A 21,303-nucleotide genomic window follows, 5' to 3' on the forward strand; every position below is an offset into this window, starting at 1 on the left:
GGAGGCGGCGGCGGCGGCGCACTCGCCCTCAGCACATGCCGGCCCCGGGTGGGGGGCCGCCCCCAGGCCGCGCTCCCGGCCACCGCCGCTGAGCCCCGCCGGTGCCCGCACGCCGCCCCGCCGCCCCGAGGCCTCGTCCTCCTCCCAAACTTTGCAAAGTCGGCCCGCGTCCCCACCGCCCTCGGCCGTGCCTCCGCTCCGAGGCTCGCCTCGCAGCCGCAGCGGCCCCGCGAGGAGGAGGAGCCGCCGCCGCAGCATCAAAGAGACCGAATTCCCGCGGCCTGGGGGGGAGTCATGCTTTGCGGTCTGTAATGTCAGCAGAACAGGAGAAGGATCCCATTTCGCTGAAGAGAGTTCGAGGTAACCGAGAAGGGTGCCGGATTGGGGGAACCGGGGTGAGTGAGGTGCGCGGGGCCCCGTGCCCGGCCGCCGGGAGGCCATGGGGCTCTGTCCGGGCCTAACTCCGCGCTGCCCGCGTCCCGCCCGCGCCCCGGGGCCGAGGCTGCGATCCGAGCGCGCGGCCCGGGCCCCCGCTGGCCCCCGAGACACCCGCGCGGATCCCTCGCCTCCCGACTTTGTGTTCGGAGGCATTTGGAGCCGCACGCAGCATCCCTTCTTACCCCCTCCTCGCCCACCTCTCCTCGTTCTCAAGACACAGCACAATAGGCACCTCAAAGGGTGAAAAACAGACACCCCCTGGCAGAGACCTCGAACGATGCCCACCCCCTCAAAAAAGTAAGTTGGAGTGCACAAGAGTTGACGCTCTTGAAGAAGGGCTCCTGGGCTTTCACGTCTCTCCTGGCCCCCTTCTTACCCCCCCGCGGCAAAGGCAACAGATATTCAGTTTATTTTCCTTAGGTTTAAGAGGAGAAGCTACAAATTCAGAAGGCATTTTCTCTATTGGTTTATGGATAAGAAATTATCTAAAATCAGTGTTATGCGTGATTGATTTTCATCTTTCTTGCACACTGTTTAGGAATTTTCCTGTCGTCTTACTACTGTTTAAGAAAAATCAGAGGGAACCGTGTGTCAAACAAAAGATACTGCATATAAGTTCACGAAAGTCAAATGCCACCCGGAAATTGGGGGATGCCTTTTAGCTCTTAATAGGGTTAAGACTGAAAGTTCTAGAGTTGGAGTAATATTGTTCATTAAGCAAATATTTATTGAACATCTACTATGTGCTAGACCTGTTCTTGTTACTGGGATACAGCAGTGAACAAAGCAGATAGACGATCTTCATCCAGAAGGAGTTCACCCTCTTGTGGGGTAAACAAATGATAAACAGTAGATACAGAATGCCAAATCGTAGGTGATATGGTGGACTACAAAAGAGGAAAAGAGGAGAGGAAATATGTGTGGGGGTGGGAAGTATGGATTGTACGTAAGGTGATCATGAAAGGGCTCACCTGGAAGATGATGTTTGAGCAAAGACCTAAAGGAAATGATAGAGCAGGGCCATATGGATTCACGTGGGAAGAGCAGTCTCAGAAAAGCAACAGCAAATGCAAAGCCCCTGTGTCTGGAATATGCCCAGTATATGCAATCAACAGCAAAGAAGCTATTGTAACTGCAGCAAAGTGAGTAAGGAAAGAGTCCTGTGACAGGGGCTGAGGGGTAGGATCAAGAATTATTTGATTCTTGAAAAGTGAGCAAAGATGATAGATACCATTAAGAGTACATTTTGTGCATTTTTAAATTATAGCATTTTAATTGTAAAATTACAGTCGTTCAGTAGTCTTAATGCTGTGGGCTGTAGGATGATTGTGTATTAGAGGGCCTGGTGTGCCATTTAAAAGACTGGCTTTTACTCTGAGAAAAGGTCTGCAGAGTTTTGAGCATAAGAGTGAGTGATCTGACATTTTAAACAGGGCATCGTAAGCTGCTGTGCGGAGAACAGACTGTAGAGAAAAGGCTGAAGCAGGGGAGACTAGTAGGGAGGCGATTGCAGTAGTCATCCAAACAGGGTAAACAGGGTAAAGTGCCTTATAAATCAGTAAGTAATAAGGTAAGTTTCCGGCTGACTTAAGTGATGTAGAGATGAAGGACCACAGTCGCTCATTTTTGTTTTTGTTCAGTGTGACCAGAAATTAAACAAGTATAGAACTAGCTTGTGACACACAATCCAAAAGACATCCACTCAAGAGTATTTTGGTAGAAAATGATTTTCTTAGCAATTTAAGAGAAAACATAATTTAGAGAAGAGTATTGTTTTTAAAGGCTTAATATCAGCACAACCTTTGATTTGGTGAAATATCTTGTCTTTTCTGTTTGTGGTTGTGAGTTGCCAAAGCCTTTAAGGAATAGATGTTCCTGAGATACAATTATTCCCCTGATATTTTTGCTGTATAATTTTGCCTACTATTATAAATTGTTTTGGGGTTAAAGGAAAAGAAAGAGGTATCAAGTTTATACCTTTGAACTGAATTATCAGTCCTAATCAAATGTAATTCTAAATAAAATGGATGAGTGTTTTATTGGGGGCAAGAACACAGATATATCTTCATTTTGTTCCAACTGCTGTTAAGTTCTACGGCTTAGCTATTGGGATTGGCTCCGGTGTCAGCTCAAGAATATTCTGTTAAGTACCAGAATAAAAGACAAAACACTTTTTAAAATAAAAAGTCAATATTTTCATGTTATGGGGAGGATTTCCTTAATGTCATTTTGTAATCATTAGAACATTCATTTAAAAAATATTTTTGGATTGTTTTATAATGAGCTCTTCCGAAGCACAATTCTGCTGAACTTCATTGCCCTGGAACTTTTTGTTAATATAATTTATATCATCAGACTGCATGCAGGATGTGATGTTTGCAGGGCATAAACTCTGGAGCAGTGCTTTTCAAACTTTTCCATATGCTGATGTAATAGAGACAGACCTTTTTAATGGTTATGTATTTATTTTACATGTATTAAAACAAAAAAGTCACCAAATACCTTGCTTAGGATAAGGCTAAGATACATATGTGTATAAATACACACTTATAGCAATTAAATGAATTATTAATAAAGTAATATTATAGGTAGAATCCAGATATGGCAAAATTAAAACATGAATGACCGAGGACTTTACAGTAGCCTGCTCTGCAGACTAAAAGCATCATAATCATTTGTGATGCTTATTAAAACATAGATTCGTGGATCTACAGAATCAGGACTTTTGGGATCCACAGAGTCAGGACTTCATCTTTAACAAGATCCCCAGGTGCTCCTTATGTATACTGAAGTTTGAGAACTGCTACTAATAGACCTAGATCACAGAGGTGTGAGTAGACCAGAAGCAGCTGGCTGTGGTCTTCCAAACTGTCCTTATATTTTAACATTAGATTTAGAATTACTCTTTAGTGACGTGTTATCTTACTTCTATTTTCTACCAATTCTTAACACTCCACCCCAAACTTTCAGCTTTTGATTATAAGACAGATCTGTGAGGACAGGTACTACGTCTTGATTGTCTTATTTGCCTTGCCCATAGTAAATGTCGAATGAATGAGTGAATACATGAATTATGCTGCTTTCTGATAGTCCATTGCCCCTCATACTGCTTTTACTTGCCCTTTTCCCTTAGAACGTCAACTGTCATGGTTATTTTAACCAACACTCCCATTCTCCAGTATTCCTAGAACTCTTTTAGGCATTGATCTGATGGCCATATTCATTCATGTATTCAACAAATATTTATTGAACAATCACAGTGCCATATAGTAGGAATACACTGATTAAGATATGACACCTGGCTGGGTGCGGTGGCTCACGCTTGTAATCCCAGCACCTTGGAAGGCTGAGGCAGGTGGATTACTTGAGTTCAGGAGTTTAAGACCAGCCTGGGCAACAACCTGTCTCTACTAAAGATACAAAAAATTAGCTGGGCGTGGTGGCATGTGCCTGTGGTCTTAGCTACTTGGGAGGCTGAGGTGGGAGAATCACCTGAGCCTAGGGAGGTTGAGGCTGCAGTGAGCTGAGATCGCACGACTGCACTCCTGCCTGGGCAATTGGAGTGAGACCTTATCTCAAAAAAAAAAAAAAAAAAAAGATACGACACCTGTCTTCAAGAAATTGTTAAGTCTAGTACAGAACAGTGACAAAGAAATAGCTACAAATAGCATGGTAAGGGCTGTGATTATTTATAGGAATTAAAAGAGCACATCTTTTTGGGAATCAAGGAGGGAGAAGAGTTCTAAGAAGCAGTCTTAAGTGATGTACAAAAAGCATCAGAGGAGATAAAAATGTGAGAAAGGGTCTAGGAGGTCTCTTGTGATTTTGAGAAGGCAGTTTTAGGAGGAGACCACATTTCAAAGTGTTGAACATTAACGTGGGGCCAGGTATGGTGGCTCATGCCTGTAATCCCAACACTTTGGAAGGCTGAGGCATAGAGCATCGCTTCAGCCCAGGAGTTTGACACCAGCCTGGGCAACATACGGAGAACCCATCTCTACAAAACATTTAAAAATTAATGGTGGTATGCACCTGTAGTCCCAGCTACTCAGGAGGCTGAGGTAGGAGGATCCCTTGAGCCCAGGAGGTCGAGGCTGCAGTGAGCCATGTTCACACCAATGCACTCCAGCCTAGGTGACAGAGCAAGACCCTGTCTCAAAACAAAAGCAAAAAATGTGGTAAAAGATTAAACGATGAAGATGTGGCTTAAAACTTAAAATAATCTTGGTGGTAGACAGAAAGACATAGCAAATATCTTAAAAAGAGAGTCAAGAGAAAATATTAGTCTTTTTTTTCTTCATTGGAAAAAGACTTAAACATATTTGAAGATTTACAGAAGAACCCAATGTAGAAGGAGAGGGGAAAAACTGGAAAGGCACCAGAGAGAGAGAGAGAGAGAGAGAGGATAATTCATTTATTAATAAAGCATTCAATACATGTTTTAAAAATGTAGACCATATGCTATACAGTCATTATTCCAGTAGCTGGAGATGAGACAGACAAGGTTTCTATTCTCATAAATCAGGTCTTTGCAGCTAAGGGAACAGGATTAGCATCAAGTATACACATGAAGTTTAGTCCTAGAGAAAAAGAGAATGGAGAAAAAAGAATTTAGAGATGACGAAGGAAGTTGAGGGCATTTATTTCAGTGCTTTTAACCAGAGTTAGAAATAACGTAGAAGGGATAAGGATGTATTTTAGAATGGAATAGTACAGAAATGTCATAAAAGTTACTAAAAATGGACTTTACAAGAAAATATAGACTGTCTCGATGGGATTAATATAGAGGATTTGGATTAAGATTGGAGAAGGAGCATAATTTATGCAGTCACAAATTGGGGGTTGGGGAAGAGCCTGCGAGAGAAAGTCTGAAGGAAAGGTTTTTAATTTTTGTTTTTAAAATTGGTCCATATAAGAGCTAGGCAGATTATCAGGAAAGTGAGTTTGGTTTTAGACACATTGAATGAGTATCCTCCTGGGATATTCCAGTGTATACAATGGATATATTTGGTTTGGAACTGGGTTGAGTAGTCCGACCCAGAAGTAGAGATCTGGAAGTCATCAGTAAACAGGTGAATACTAATTAATGCCTTGGGAGTATATGAACTCACACAAGAGAGAGTGAGCAGTAAAAAGAGAACAGCATTGAGAACATCAACTTTGGAAACACTAACATTTGGGAGACAAGGCGGGGAAAAAGACCCTGAAAAGCAGAATGTGAAGGAGTAGTCAGAGAGGTAGGAGAAAAACCGTGAGAGAGTGGTGTTACAAATGATGGAGGAGGAATGGATTAATGAGGGGTAGATAAATGAATTTTGTTTTTAATGTGTGGAATAAAATGTTTCTATTCGTGAGATGTCCATGATGCTTTTTCTCCCATATTCCCCCTCTTGGGGAACATGGCCATCTTTATCCATCCCCTACTCCCATGCAACACTGTCCCAAAGTCCTAGAATTTCTGTCTCCTTAATTTTTTTTTTTTGTTTGTTTGTTTTTTGAGATGGAGTCTTGCTCTGTAGCCCAGGCTGGAGTGCAATGGCATGATCTTGGCTCACTGCAACCTCTGCCTCTCAGGTTCAAGTGATTCTCCTGCCTCAGCCTCCTGAGTAGCTGGGATTATAGGCACATGCCACCACGCCCAGCTAATTTTTGTATTTTTAGTAGAGGGGGGAATTCACCATGTTGGCCAGGCTGGTCTCGAACTCCTGACCTCAGGTGATCCGCTCACCTTGGCCTCCCAAAGTGCTGGGATTACAGGTGTGAGCCACCGCGCCTGGCCTCTCCCTAATGTTTTGAACCCATTGACTTATTGACCTTTCCACAGCCGCTTCTTTATTTTAGGTTTTGCTTTTCCCTTTGATTATTTCAGTAACCCTCTCATTGGTTTCATGGCTTCCCCCTTAGTCCGTCTTAATCCATTTCCACATTGCCACTGATTGTGATGAATAGCTTACCAAGTACTTTTCTGAGTGTTTTAAATGGATCTTCTTGCTTAATCCTCTCAGTAAATCTGTGAATTAGATGTTATTATTATTGTTGGTTTACAGTTGAGGAATTGACATTCAGAGAGGTTAAGTAGTATGTGCTTAAGTAACATATATAAGTTTATCCAGTAAATAAGCAGCAAAGCCACAACTCAAAATCTAGGGCCCAATCTCTTAGCTACTATGCTACATTGCCATAGTGGTCCCCAAACACAATTGAGCCACGTTACTCTCTTTTGTAGAATTATTCAGTGGTTTCCTATTACCTTTCGAGTAAAAATCAAACTTTCTTATGTTGGCTCTTTTTGATTTGGCCCAGGTCTACCACTTAGTCCTCTATTCTTCACACTCCATGAAGTGCTTTCCCTATTTCTTATGCTCCAGTCCTACAGTATTCACACTTCCTCTCTAAATGTTGCCGTGGTCTCTCTTGCTTTTAAAACTTCCTTTGCATATTCTATCCCTCCTGCTAAAACTGCCCGCTTGTTCTCCCACCTTTGGGCAATACCCATCCTCAAAGTTTCGGCTCAGTTGAAATCTCCCAGGATGTTTTCCTGAGCTCCCCACTCAGCCAAGATTAGGTGGGAGTTCCTTGTGTTCCCTCAGTATCCTGTGCTCATTTCTATCATAGTGTTTATCACATTAAATTTAAGAGTTTCAAAAGAAAAAGGTTGTTTCCTATAGGTTATAAGATCCTTACGGGGAGAAATTATTACTTTTATTTATTTTATACTTCCACAAGTTCAACAAATGTTTCTGGAATCCAATTTGATGAACGTTAATGAAGAGGTTTCAGTAGCTTCAAGCCATTAGTCTTCCTGGTTTGCTTTTCCCAAGTGTGTAGAGAAGTTACCTCCTGGGAAGATTATACAGTTTTGTCTTCTGACATTCTTGTTTTAAGCAACCCAAGAGGTCTGAGTCATCTTTAACATCAAAATTAGCCTTAAAGTATGGTCAAGAATGATTTCAGATCTCCTTTTTTATTCCTAATCTCTATAGATGTGCCAACTGCAATAATGAGAAACAATACAGCATTGTAACAGTGAGCCTGACTGCCAAGGTTTTTATCCCAGCTCTGCCATTTATTAGCTGTATAGTCCTTGGCAAGTTACTTAACATCCCTGCATCAGTTTCCTCAGCTGCAAAATGAGAACAATAATGGTACTTATCTCATGGAGTTGCTTGAAGGATTAAATTGGTTAATATATATAAACCACTTAGAACATTGTCTTCTGCATTCTAAGTTATCTGTCTGCTATTAACTTCAGAAATAGGTCTAAAATACACATTCTGTTTAAGTAATGTGATCAGCATTCACTTTTAGGTATATTTAATCAGTCAATCAATAAATGTAAATAACCTACAGCAGATTCTTATTTTGATTAGGAGTGGGTGTGAAGAGAACAGAAATGTTTTCTTCCTACAGAAAGAAAACAACAAAAAAAATTTTTTTAAGCAGAAAACTCTGAGGTTTCACCATTTTGTTGGAAAAGACAAATAGAAACTGTTTATTGAATAATATTCATGAATATCTGCAGCTTTGTTCCCCATGATTTCTGAGTTGTTTGGGCTAAAAATTTGCCTGACTTTGTTCATGAAAGAAGTTCATTATCAGAGGTATTATTGTATAGCTGTCTTCACATGTGAATACCATCCACCTATTCTCCTAAGCTTTACCTTTCTAAGCAGCCTTAAACCCCATGGACCTCAGTAACACAAAGAGGTAAGTGGGAGACCAGTGGGAATTTGAAGACTTGTTTTACGGAGGGAAATGTTAGATTCTTAAATATAAAATTATTACCATAAAACTCAATGTTCAAAAAAGAATTTTAGGTGGTTTTGCTCACAGATTGCTTAAAAATGAAAAATTTATTTAAATGATTTCAAGCATCAGGAGTTTTGCTGTATATTAAGTATGAGCAATTATTTCATTCTTGAAAAGTGAGCAAAAATGATAGATACTGTTAAGAGGACGTTTTGTTCATTTTTAAATTACAGCATTTTAATTGCAAAATTACAGTTGTTCAGTAGTCTTAAGAATGCTGTGGGCTGGGCCAGGCACAGTGGCTCACGCCTGTAATCGCAGCACTTTGGAGGCCGAGGCGGGCAGATCACGAGGTCAGAAGTTCGAGACCATCCTGGCTAACACGGTGAAACCTCGTCTCTACTAAAAATACAAAAAATTAGCCGGGTATGGTGGTGGGCGCCTGTAGTCCCAGCTACTCGGGAGGCTGAGGCAGGAGAATGGTGTGAACCCGGGAGGCGGAGCTTGCAGTGAGCCAAGATTGTGCCGCTTCACTCCAGCCTGGGCGATAGAGCAAGACTCCGTCTCAAAAAAAAAAAAAAAAAGTATTACCTTTTTCTATTTATACTTTTGTTAAAATGAAACATTCATGACATGTTAGGGAAGATAGGACTTTGAAGTTTGGTGCCTTCGTTTATTTATATAACCACTTTATTATTTGACTTCTAAGACCATTGCTAATTCTTTTTCTATGTCAGACTCATCACCATCTCAAGGTTTTCAGATTCAAGGGCATCACATTTCTCTGTTCAATATGTGGGTATATATGGTGTTATAGAAAAACTGCATGCAAATTATTAATCTGCAGTCATCAGTTCATTTTATATGGACTACTGAATAATTATAAATTGGTAATAGGTTTATTCAAACCATTAGATTTGAAAAAAATGAACTTGAGGAGAGCACTGGCTCTTACTGTCAATTCTTTATTTACCATCTTCCCAAATGGGATTATGACATCAAATTAAAATTAAAATATAGAAGTTCTTTTAATTTGGACCAGAAGTTTCCATTTTTTCTTTCTATGAATCACTGAGGAAGACTTACTGTATGGATAAGATTTTAGGGAGGCAATAGTATCTTAGAGGTAGATAAGCCTAGTTTTACTCAATTAACCAAAGAAGAAATAGATAAATTGGACTTCATCAAAATTTTAAAATTGTGAGTGTCAGGGGATACTGTCAGTAAAAATAGACAACCCACACGATGGAAGAAAATGTTTGCAAATCTTGTAGCTAAGAGTTTAGTATCCAGAATATATAGATAATTTTTACAATTCAGCAACAAAATACAACCTAAGAAATGAATGGCCAAAGGGTTTGAATAGACATTTCTCCAAAGAAAAGATATAAATGGTCCGTAAGTACATAAAGAGATGCTTGGCATCATTAGTCATTATGGAAATGCAAATCAAAACCACAATGAGCTATCACTTTATATTCATTCACTAGGAGGCTGTATTAAAACAAAAACAGAAAAATGTTGGTGAGGATGTGAACTGTAACCCTCATACTTTGCAGATGAAAATATAAAATGGTGCAGCCGCTGTGGAAAACAGTTTGGCAGTTTCTCAGAGTTAAACATAAAATTGCTATATGACCCAGTGATTCCACCTCTAGATAGATACTCAAGAGGATTGAAAACATGCTCACACAAAAACTTGTGGGAAAAAAAAAAACTTGTACAAGAATGTTTATAGAGGTATTATTCATAGTAGCCCCAAAAGTGGAAATAACTGAAATGTCCATCAGCTAGTGAATGAATAAACAAAATGTGGTATATTTATATATTGGAATGTTAATCAGCCATAAAATGGAGTGAAATACTGATACCAGCTACAACATAGATGAACCTTGAAAATGTTATACTAAATGAAAGAAGCTGTATACAAAAAGCTACATATTGTATGATTCCATTTATATGAAATGTCCAGAATAGACATATTCATAGATAGAAAGTAGATTAAGGTTCAAGTAGGTGGATCACTTGAGGTCAGGCGTTTGAGACCAGCCTGGCCAACATGGTGGAACCTGGTCTCTACTACAGATACAAAAATTCGCCAGGCGTGGTGGCAGCCACCTGTAATCCCAGCTGCTCGGGAGGCTGAGACAGGGAAATTGCTGAAACCTGAACCTCGGAGGCAGAGGAGGTTGCAGTGAGCCAAGATTGTGCCACAGCACTCCTGCATGGGTGATAGAATGAGACTCTGTCTCAAAAAAAAAAAAAAAAAAAAAAGTGGATTAGTAATTGTCAGGGGGTGGGGGAATGAGGAGTGACTGTTGATGGGATAGGGTTTCTTTTGGGGATGATGATAATGTTCAGGAGTTAGATGGTGATGATCGTTACATAACCAGGTAAATAAAAGTCACTGACTGTACACTTAAAACAAAAATCTAGTTTTAGATTTCATTGCTTCTTTTGATCAATGGTGTGACTGTTTTACGTTTATTTTTCTTAACTTTTTAAAAATTGAGAATGACTTGCTTTGTGAACTCAAAAGTATCTGAGACAGATCTCAATGAATTTAGAAAGTTTATTTTGCCAAGGTTAAGGACGCACCCATGACACAGCCTCAGGAGTTCCTGTGCCCAAGGTGGTTGGGATATAGCTTGCTTTTATACATGTTAGGTACACATGAGACATCAACTAATATTGATACACTGGCTTGGTCCAAAAGAAGCGGCGGGGTGAGGGGTAGGCAGGTGTCCAGGTCATAGGCAGATAAGAGACAAAAGTTTGCATTCCTTTGAGTCCTTGATCAGCCTTTCACTGAATACACAATTTAGTTTGACTCAGTGAATCTCCATTTTTTACATAAACAACAGGGCAGAGAAACCGATCAGATATGCATTTGTCTCAGGTGAGCAGAAGGATGAGTGTCTGTCCTGCACGTTTGAAGATAAGCTATCAGTTTACACTGGCAGGGTGAAATTCAACAGAACTCTTCCTTATGGGCAAATTGTGAGGGAGGTACGTAGTTGTTTTTTTTTTTTTTTTTTAAATTTGTTGCTGTCTTATTTAGGAATAGAATGGGAGGCAAATGTGCCTAGCTACGTAGTTCTCAGCTTGACCTTTCCCTTGGCTTAGTGATTTTGGGGTCCCGAGATTTATTTTACTTTCACACCTACCTCATAGGTTTATGAAGATTAAGGAAAAGAACATGGATGTCATATCTAACAGGCTTCTAAGTTAAGATGATGGAACAAGGCTGCTTTACAGAATCCTTTCCTCACTTCTCTCTCTTTTTTTTTTTTTTTTTTTTGAGAAGGAATCTTGCTCTGTCGCCCAGGCTGGAGTGCAGTGGCACAATCTCAGTGGATCACTGCAACCTCCTCCTCCTCCTGGGTTCAAGTGATTCTTCTGTCTCAGCCTTCCAAGTAGCTGGGATTACAGGCACCCGCCACCACACCCGGCTAATTTTTGCATTTTTAGTAGAGACAGGGTTTCACCATGTTGGCCAGGCTGGTCTCAAACTCCTGACCTCAGGTGATCTGCCCGCCTCAGCCTCCCAAAGTGCTGGGATTACAGGCATGAGCCACCACACCCGACGTTTTTCTTTTTTAAATTAACCTTAACAGCTTTATTGATGTTAATAGTAATGATAGTTTCTGGCTGATCGGACTTGAAATGTAAATCAACTAGGATTTGGTCAGGAAACAGAAACCACATCAATTATTTTTAACAAAGAATTTAATATAAAGTATTGTTAACAGAGATTTAAATAACAAAAATAAGATGCCAAAGTTTTCACAGAGATAGCAACTGGGGGAACTAGCTGCCATTCCTAAGGCTGTGGAACAAAGGAATGAGGCTGAAATTATTAAATTGTACAAACTCAGAGGAGGGGCCCTGTGGAGTGTAAACTCAGATCTCTGAGAAAGGACTACTGTTTAAGCTGGTATTAATACCTCTGGACTTGGAAGAGCAGCCCTGTAGGCCTGGGACCCAGACACCCGGTGCACGTGTCTCTGAGGAGCACAGAAGTCTGTTTCTGCAAGTGTTGGAAATGCTACAAACTAGATTTACTGCAACTGCTATGACTGAAACAAACTGCCAGTGCAGGGGAGGAGACGTCAGGCCAGGGGTGCCATGGAGAGGAACAGAAGGAGCATATTCATTTTTCTCCTCCAGCCTTCCAGTCTCCCTCTAGCACACCCTATTGGCGTAGCCTGGTAGAGATGAAGCAGAGAGTATACAATGATGTGAACAGGGTGATTGATTTTTTTCTTTGTATTTGTGTGCATTGCTTATATTTCTTTATAATGAGCATGTCTATTTCCTACAAAAAAAAAATAGTGATTTTTTAAAAAAGTAGTAACTACAGTATTTGTCATAAAGCTTAAAAAGCAAAGTAGTGTAGCCTAGGGGAGAGAATTGTACATTGCTACTCAGTGTGTGGTTGATGGACCGCCAATATCTATATTACCTGAGGAAGATTGTTAGAAATCCAAGTTCATGGGGTGTGTCCCAGAATTACTCAAACAGAATCTTCGGGAGTGGGACTCAGGAATCTATATTTTAACAAACTTTTGGGGTAATCCTTATGCATACTGAAGTTTGAGAACCACTAACTAATACATACTTTAAAACTTCCTATATAGGCTTTTGAGTCAGAAAGACACAACTCTGTGACCTTGGGCAAGTTAGTTAAATCTGAGCCTCTGTTTTCTCATCTATAAAATGGGTATAACCATAGAATGTTTTGAGGATCAGATGAAATAATGTATATAAAGTGCTTATCCCAGTATCTGACACAGTAAACATTCACTGAAGTAATTTTTGTAACAAGCTGGTGTTGTGGAAATTGTCTTAGTTTTTGTCTTTTAATTGTTACATCAGTTAACTGTTGAAATATACTATAGCAAGTGAAGGAACAAACAAAAACAAAAACACTTGGACTCAATTTAATTCAATAAACATTTATTGCCTATGGATAAGGCCATATACTTTGGGTAGATAAAAAATAAATGACATTAGCTCTCCTTATAAAGATATCTTTATATATCATTTATCTTTAAAGATATCTTTATGTATCTTATGTACATATACACACACATATACAGTATACCTTTGAACAACATGGGTTTGAACCTGAAATTTTTTGAAGAATTGAAACAAATAGAAAAAAACTCACAGATGAACCCTGTAGCCTAGAAATACGAACAAATTAAGAAAAAGTTAAGTATGTCTTAAGTGCATAAAATATATGTAGATACTAGTCTACTTTATCATTTACTACCATAAAACTTACACAAATCTATTATAAAAAGTTAAAATTTATCAGAACTTACATACACAAGCATTTGTAGACCCTAAGTGGCACTATTTGCAGTTGAGGGAAATGTAAACAATGATGCAGTATTAAATCATAACTGCATAAAATTAACTGTACTTACTGTACTACTGTAATTTCATAGCCACCTCTTATTGCTATTGTGGTGAGGTCAAATGTTGCAAGTATCTGCTTAAAATACCACATGGTGCTAATCATCTCTATGAAAGCAGTTCATTTCTCTAATAAATTGCACATCACAGTAAAAAGCGGTACCTTTTGGTTCTCACATATTTTTCATCATCTTTAGTGCTGTACCGTAAACCTTAAATAACACCATGGGACCCATACAGAGTACCACTAGTGATGCTGGAAGTGCTCCCAAGAAACAGGAAAGCCATGACATTACCAGAAAAAGCTGAATTGCTTGATATGTACCGTAGATTGAGGTCTTCAACTTTGGTTGCCTACCATTTCAGACAGATGATTCATCTTGTAAATAGATGATGAAAACATACAGTATGATAAATATACTACTATAAATGTATTTTCTTTTATGATTTCTTAATTATATCTTCTTTTCTCTAGCCTACTTTATTGTAAGAACACAGTATGTAATAAAACATGTAACATACAATATATTTGTTAATCAGGTCTTTATGTTATCTGTTAAGGCTTCCAGTCAACAGTAGCCTATTTTAGTAGTTAAGTTTTAGGGTAATCAAAAGTTATACATGGACTTTTGACTGCACAGAGGATCAGAGTTTCTAACACCTGCATTATTCAAGAATCAACTATATCACAATGTGTATAGTTCAAGGATCAACTATATCCATCCATTGTTGGCAGATGCTTATGTTGTTTCTATGTCTTGGCTCTTGTGAATAATGTTGCAACAAACGGGAGTACACATAACCCTCTGAGATACTGATTTCATTTCCTTTGGATGTATATCCAGAAGTTGGATTACTGGATCATAATGTAGTTCTATTTTTAATTTCTTGAGGAACTTCCAAACTTCTCTTTAATGACTGTACCAACTTACATTCCCACCAGCAGTGGATGAGGTTTCCCTTTCCTCCACATCCTCACCAACGCTTACTATCTCTTGCCTTTTTTTTTTTCTTTTTTGAGATGGAGTCTTGCTCTGTTGCCCAGGATGGAGTGCAGTGGCACAGTCTTGGCTCACTGCAACCTCTGCCTCCAAGGCTTGAGAGATTCTCTTGCATCAGCCTCCTGAGTAGCTGGGATTACAGGTGCCTGCCACCATGCCTGGCTAATTTTTTGTATTTTTAGTAGAGATAGAGTTTCACTGTGTTGGCCAGGCTGGTCTTGAACTGCTGACCTTGTGATATACCCGCCTCGGCCTCCCATAGTGCTGGGATTACAGACATGAGCCACCGTGCCCAGCCTTTTATTATTATTATTATTATTATTATTTATTTAAAGACAGGGTCTCACTATGTTGACCTTGGCTGGTCTTGAACTCCTGACCTCAAGTGATCCTCCTACCTTGGCCTCCCAATGTGCTGAGATTACAGACATTAGCTACCACACCTGGCTTTTTTTTTTTTTCTTTGTCTTTTTGATAATACATCCTAACAAATGTGAGGTTATTTCTCATTGTGGTTTTGGTTTGATTTCCCTGATGAGTAGTGATGTTGAGCACCTTTTCAGGTACCTGTTGGCCATTTTTATGTATTCTTTGGAAAAATGTATATTTAGGTCCTTTCTCTATTGATTAAGCATTGTTTTTGCTTTTGGATGAGTACCTGCATATTTTTGGTATTAACTCCTTAAGAGGTATATGATTTGCAAATATTTTCTCCCATTTTTGTAGGCTGCTTTTTTGTTTTGTTTTCTTTTCTTTTCTATGCAGAAGTTTTTTAGTTTGAGGTATTCCCACTTGTTTATTTCTGCTTTTGTTGCTTGTGCTTTTGGTCATATCCCAAAAATCATTGCCAAGACCAATGTCAAGGAAGTTTTTTCCTCTGTTTTCTTCCAGGAGTGTTACAATTTCAGGTCTTACATTTAAATCTTTAGTCCATTTCCAGTTAATTTTTGTGAGTAGTTATAAGATAGGCATCTAGTTTCATTCATCTGCATGTGGATGTTCAGTTTTTCCAGCACCGTTTGTTGGAGGGACTAGACTATCCTTTCCCCATTTTGTACTCTTGGTACCCTTGCCACATATTAATAATGTATTTGTTGGTTTATTTCTGGACTCTTGATTGTGTTCCATGGTGAATGTGTGTGTTTTTATGCCGATATTACTGCAGCTTTGTAGTGTAGTATGAAATCAGGAATTGATTTTTTGTTCAGTTATTTCTCAAGATTGCTTAGGCTATTCAGAAACTTTTGTGATTCCATATGAATTTTAGGATTTTTTTTCTTTTTTTGTGGAAAATGCCATTGGAATTTTGATGGAGATTATATTGAATATTTAGATAAAAACTTTTTAAAAACCCTATTGAGGGACACAGAGGAAGACTTCTAATAAATGGAATAGTATTCCCTGTTGTGGCTAGCCATCTGGAACAAAATAATATTGTTTTTTATCTCCCATTATCCCAAAATAAATTCCAAATGGAGTAAAGATATAACATAAAAATATGGCCATAGTTTGAAAAAAATAGCTTGATAGTTCCTTAAAAAATTGAAAATAGGATGTATTAGTCCAGTCACAGAAAGAAAAATACTGGATGATTTCACACCGCTGATAAAGACATACCCAAGACTGGATGATTTATAAATAAAAAGAGGTTTAATGGACTTACAGTTCCACGTGGCTAGAGAGGCCTCACAATCATGTGGAAAGCAAGGAGGAGCAAGTCACATCTTAGGTGGATGGTGGCAAGCAAAGAGAGAGCGTCTGCAGGGAAACCCTGTTTTTAAAACCATCAGATCTCATGAGACTTATTCACTATCATAAAAACAGCATAGGAAAGACCTGCCCTTATGATTCAGTTACCTCTCACCAGATCCCTCCCACAACACATGGGAATTCAAGGTGAGATTTGGGTAGGGACACAGCCACACCATATCATAGGATAAACTATCCAACAATTTCACTTCTGTGTATATATCTGAAAGAGTTGAGAATAGAGTCTCAAAGAGGTATTATAACACGTATGTTATTAACATTAGTCACAGTAGCTAAAAGGTAGAAACAACTGAGGTATCCATCTACAGATAAATGGATAAACAGAATGTAGTATGTACATACTATACATGGATTATTATTCAGCCACAAAAAGGAAGGAAATTCTGACACATGCTATAGTACCTTGAGGACATTATGCTTAATGAAATAAGTCAGTCACAGAACGACAAGTATTGGATGATTCTACTTGTGTAAAATATCTAGAGTAGTTCAAATTCATAAAAGCTGAAAGTAGATGGGAATCCCAGGGGATGGGGAAGTTGATGGGGATCATGGGGTGGAGAAGGGAAAAATGGGGAGTTGTTGCTGGATGGATATAGTTTCAGTTTTACAAGATGAAGACATTCTGGAGGTTGATTGTGAAGTAATGTGAATATACTTAATACCACTGAACTGTATACTTTAAGATGGTAAACTATATGTGTTTTACTGCAATTAAAAACTAAAATTAAAAAAATTAAGCCATAAAAATATTAGGAAAAAAACCTGAGAGAATTATTTTTTAGTCTCTAAAAATGAGACATAAGCATAAGACAAAGCCCAGAATTTAAAAAATAAAGTGTTGATGCATTTTATTACATAAAATTATTTTTTTTAATTCTGGATAGCCTTATAGAGGAAACTGGGTACAGGGTATATGCAAATTCTCTTTACTATCTTCACATTTTTATAAATGTAAAAATCTAAAATTTTAAATATGTTTAAAATTTTATAACAAGGAATCAAAACATAATAACTTGACAAAAGTATTTACAGTTTAAATATGTTCAGTATTTTTTTTTAGTATATGAAGAGCTTCTATAAATCACTAAGAAGAGGATCAAACACTCAGTAGAAAAATGGCAAGGAATATTAGCTCCCAAGTGATTCTAACATGCAGCGAAGATTGAAAATGGCTAGTTTAGATATTTTTGATAAATCAGAGTAAAATTTGAAAAAAACGTTTCTTAAAAACAAAAGCAGACTCCTTTTTCCCTGAGACGGCAGATTAGAGGCTTTTGGCATGCCTCAGCCACCTCAAAATAGCAAGATAGTACATAAAGATCAACTCTGTGAGCTTTAATTCAAAAAGGAAAATTAGTATCCAATGGAATTGTGAAGGATACCCTCAATCCCAGAAAGGAAAACACTGGCAAACAGCTCCCATAATGGCATCCAGTTGATAAAAGTGAGTGAGGCCTAAGTATGTGAGAGAGGTAGAGAGCCCGACTTGCTGACTCACCTTTCCACTGGGGATCTGAGCAACCCAGGTGGAGGGAAAGCACTTTGTTTCTCCCAAGCCCTGGAGCTAACTTGGGGAAAATCTTGCAGACACTATGAGGGAAAAACACTGGGAAGAGCTCCAGACATATTCCTAGACCCTGAGAGCAGCATGCCATTTTAAATCTGGGTGTGTACAAAATCAGGAATTCCTTGGTGACCTGGCAGTGTGGCTATATAGACATTTCAGTCTCATGCTAGAGATTGGAGTGCCTGCTGTGGAGTGGTAGGTATGTCTACAGGACCCCAATGGCAGGCACAGCCACCGTCCATCAACCACAGAATATACATTCTTCTCATCTGCACATGAACTTACTCTAAGATTGACCACATGCTTGGCTGTAAAGCAAGTCTCAGTAAATTCAAAAAAATCGAAATCATACCAACCATACTCTTGGACTACAGTGGAATAAATGTAGAAGTACCAAGAAGATCTCTCAAAATCACACAATTGCATGGAAATTGAACAGCTTGCTCTTGAATGACTTTTGGGTAATGAAATGACATTTGGGTAATGAAATCAAGGCAGAAATTTAAAAAATTCTTTGAAATAAATGAAAACAGAGGCACAACATACCAAAATATCTGGGATGCAGTGACAACAGTATTAAAAGGAACATGTGTAGCTCTGAACACCACCTGCAAGAGTTAGAAAGATCTCAAATTAATGATCTAACATCCCACCTAGAAGAACTAGAAAAACAAGAACAAACTAACCTGAAGGCTAGCAGGAGAAATGAAATAACTAAAATCAGAGCTGAATTGAACAAATTGAGACACCAAAATCCATACAAAGTATCAATGAAACAAACATACACGCTGGGATCAGATGAATTTATAGCTGAATTCTACCAGAAATTCAAAAAGAGAAGAACTGGTACCAGTTATACTACTATTCTAAAAAATTGAGGAGGAGGAACTCCTTCCTTACTCATTCTATGAAGCCGGCATCATTCCAATACCAAAACCTGGCAAGGACACAATGAAAAAAAGAAAACTACAGGCCAATATCCCTGATGAACATAGATGTAAACATACTCAACAAAATACTAGCAAACGAAATTCAGTAACACATCAAAAAGTTAATTCACCATGATTAAGTACGTTTCAGTCCTGGGGTGCAAGATTGGTTCAACATAAACCAATAAGTGTGATTCACCACATAAACAGAATTAAGCATAAAAATCATATAATCATCTTAATAAACATGAAAAAAGCTTTTGATAAAATCTAATATCCTATCATGATAAAAACTCTCAGCAAACTAGGCATCGAAGGAACATACCTCCAAATAATAAGAGCCCTCTATGACAAACCCAGAGCCAACATCATACTGAATAGGCAGAAACTGGAAGCATTCCCCTTGAGAACTGGAACAAGACAAGAATACCCACTCTCATGACTCCTATTCAACACACTACTGGAAGTGTTAGAGCATTCAGGCAAGAGAAAGAAATAAAAGGCATCCAAATAGGAAAAGAAGCCAAACTATTTCTCTTTGCTGACAATATGATTCTATATTTACAACATGCTAAGAACTCCACCAAAAGGCTATTAGAATTTATAAACAATATTAGCAAGGTTTCAGGATGCAAAATCAACATTCAAAAACCAGTACCATTTCGATATACCAGTAATATACAAGCTGAGAGCCACATCAAGAAAGCAATCCTATTTACACACAGACATACGCACACACAACCTAGGAAATATGTCTGACCATTGAGGTGAAATATCTCTACAAGGAGAACTAAAAAACACTGATAAAATAAACCATAGATGACACAAACAAATGGAAAAACATTCCATGCTCATGAATTGAAGGAATCAATATCATTAAAATAGCCACACTGCTCAAAGCAGTCTACACATTTAACACTTTTTCTATCAAACTACAATAGAATTTTTCACAGAATTGGAAAAAACTGTGTTAAAATTCATATGGAACCGAAAAAGAGGCCAAATAGCCAAATTAATCCTAAGTAAAAAGAACAAAGTTGGAAGCATCACATTACTTCAAATATAAGGCTGCAGTATCAAAAACAGCATGGTACTTGTACGAAAACAGACATTTAGACCAGTAGAACAGAATAGAGAACCTAGAAATAAAGCCACATACTTGCAGCCATCTGATCTCTGACAAAATTGAGAAAAACAAGCAATGGTGAAAGGCCCAGTAAATGGTGCTGGGATAGCTGGCTAGCCATATGTAGAAGAATGAACATGGACCCATACTTATCACCATGTACAATAATTAAGATGGATTATAGATTTAAATCTAAAGCCTCAAACTATAACAATCCTAAAATACCTAGGAAACACCATTCTGGACATCAGTCTTGTGAAAGAATATATGACGAAGTCTTGAAAGCAATTGTAACAAAAACAAAAATTGACAAACTAGAGAGCTTCTGCATAGCAAAAGAAACAACAGAGCAAACAGACAACCTACGGAATGGGAGAATATATTCACAAACTGTGCATCTGACAAAGGTCTAATATCCAGAATTTATAAGGAACTTAAACCATTGAACAAGCCAAAAACAACCCCATTAAAAATGGGCAAAAGGAGTTTGAGACCAGCTTGGGCAACAAAGACCCTGTCTCTATAAAAAAACAGAAATTAGCCAGGTATTGTGGCACATGCTTGTGGTCCCACATACGCAGGCGGCTGAGGCAGGAGAATCTCTTGAGCCCAGAAGTTTGAGGCCGCAGTTAGCTGTCCTCACACCCCTGCACCCAGCCTGGGTGACAGAGCCAGATACTGTCTCAAAGAAAAGAAAAAAGGTGGGCCGAAGACATGAACAGATATTTCTCAAAAGAAGCCATGTAAGTGGCCAAGAAACACGAAGCAATATTCATCATCACTAATCGTCAGAGAAATGCCAAATCAAAACCACGGTAAGATACCATCTCACATCAGTCAGAATGGCTATTTTAAAAAGTTAAAGAATGGCCGGGCATGAGTGGCTCATGCCTGTAATCCCAGCACTTTGGGAGGCTAAGGTGAGTGGATTGCTTGAGCCCACGAGTTCGAGATCAGTCTGGACAGCATGGCAAAACCCTGTCTCTACTCAAAATACAAAATATTAGCTGGACATGGCAGCCCACACCTGTAGTCTCAGTTACCTGGTAGGCTGAGGTGGGAGGATCACCTCACCCCAGGAGGGCAAGGCTGTAGTGAGCTGTGATCATGCCACTGCACTCCATCCTGGGCAATAGAGTGAGACCTTGTCTCAAAAAAACAAAACAAAAAAACATCAAAACCAGATGTTGATAAGGCCTGTGGAGAAAAGGGAATGCACATAGACTGTTGGTGAGAATATAAATTAGTCACTGTGGAAAGCAGTTTGGAGATTTCTTAAATAAATTAAAACAGAAC

General features: G+C 38.8%; 1 protein-coding gene across 1 annotated transcript in view; it reads left to right on the plus strand.

Annotated features, from left to right (window-relative positions):
- Window positions 1–272: 272 nt before the first annotated feature.
- The window catches only part of PYGO1 (pygopus family PHD finger 1), a 40,192-nt gene continuing 19,161 nt past the window's right edge, over window positions 273–21,303 (plus strand). Inside the window, exon 1 of the mRNA XM_033190037.1 lies at window positions 273–360. Within this exon, the coding sequence (XP_033045928.1) occupies window positions 312–360 (49 nt within the window). The 5' untranslated portion in view covers window positions 273–311. The remainder of the gene's footprint in view (window positions 361–21,303) is intronic.

The sequence above is a fragment of the Trachypithecus francoisi genome, unplaced genomic scaffold (assembly GCF_009764315.1).
Source record: "Trachypithecus francoisi isolate TF-2019V2 unplaced genomic scaffold, Tfra_2.0 Lachesis_group3, whole genome shotgun sequence".
NCBI lineage: Eukaryota > Metazoa > Chordata > Mammalia > Primates > Cercopithecidae > Trachypithecus > Trachypithecus francoisi.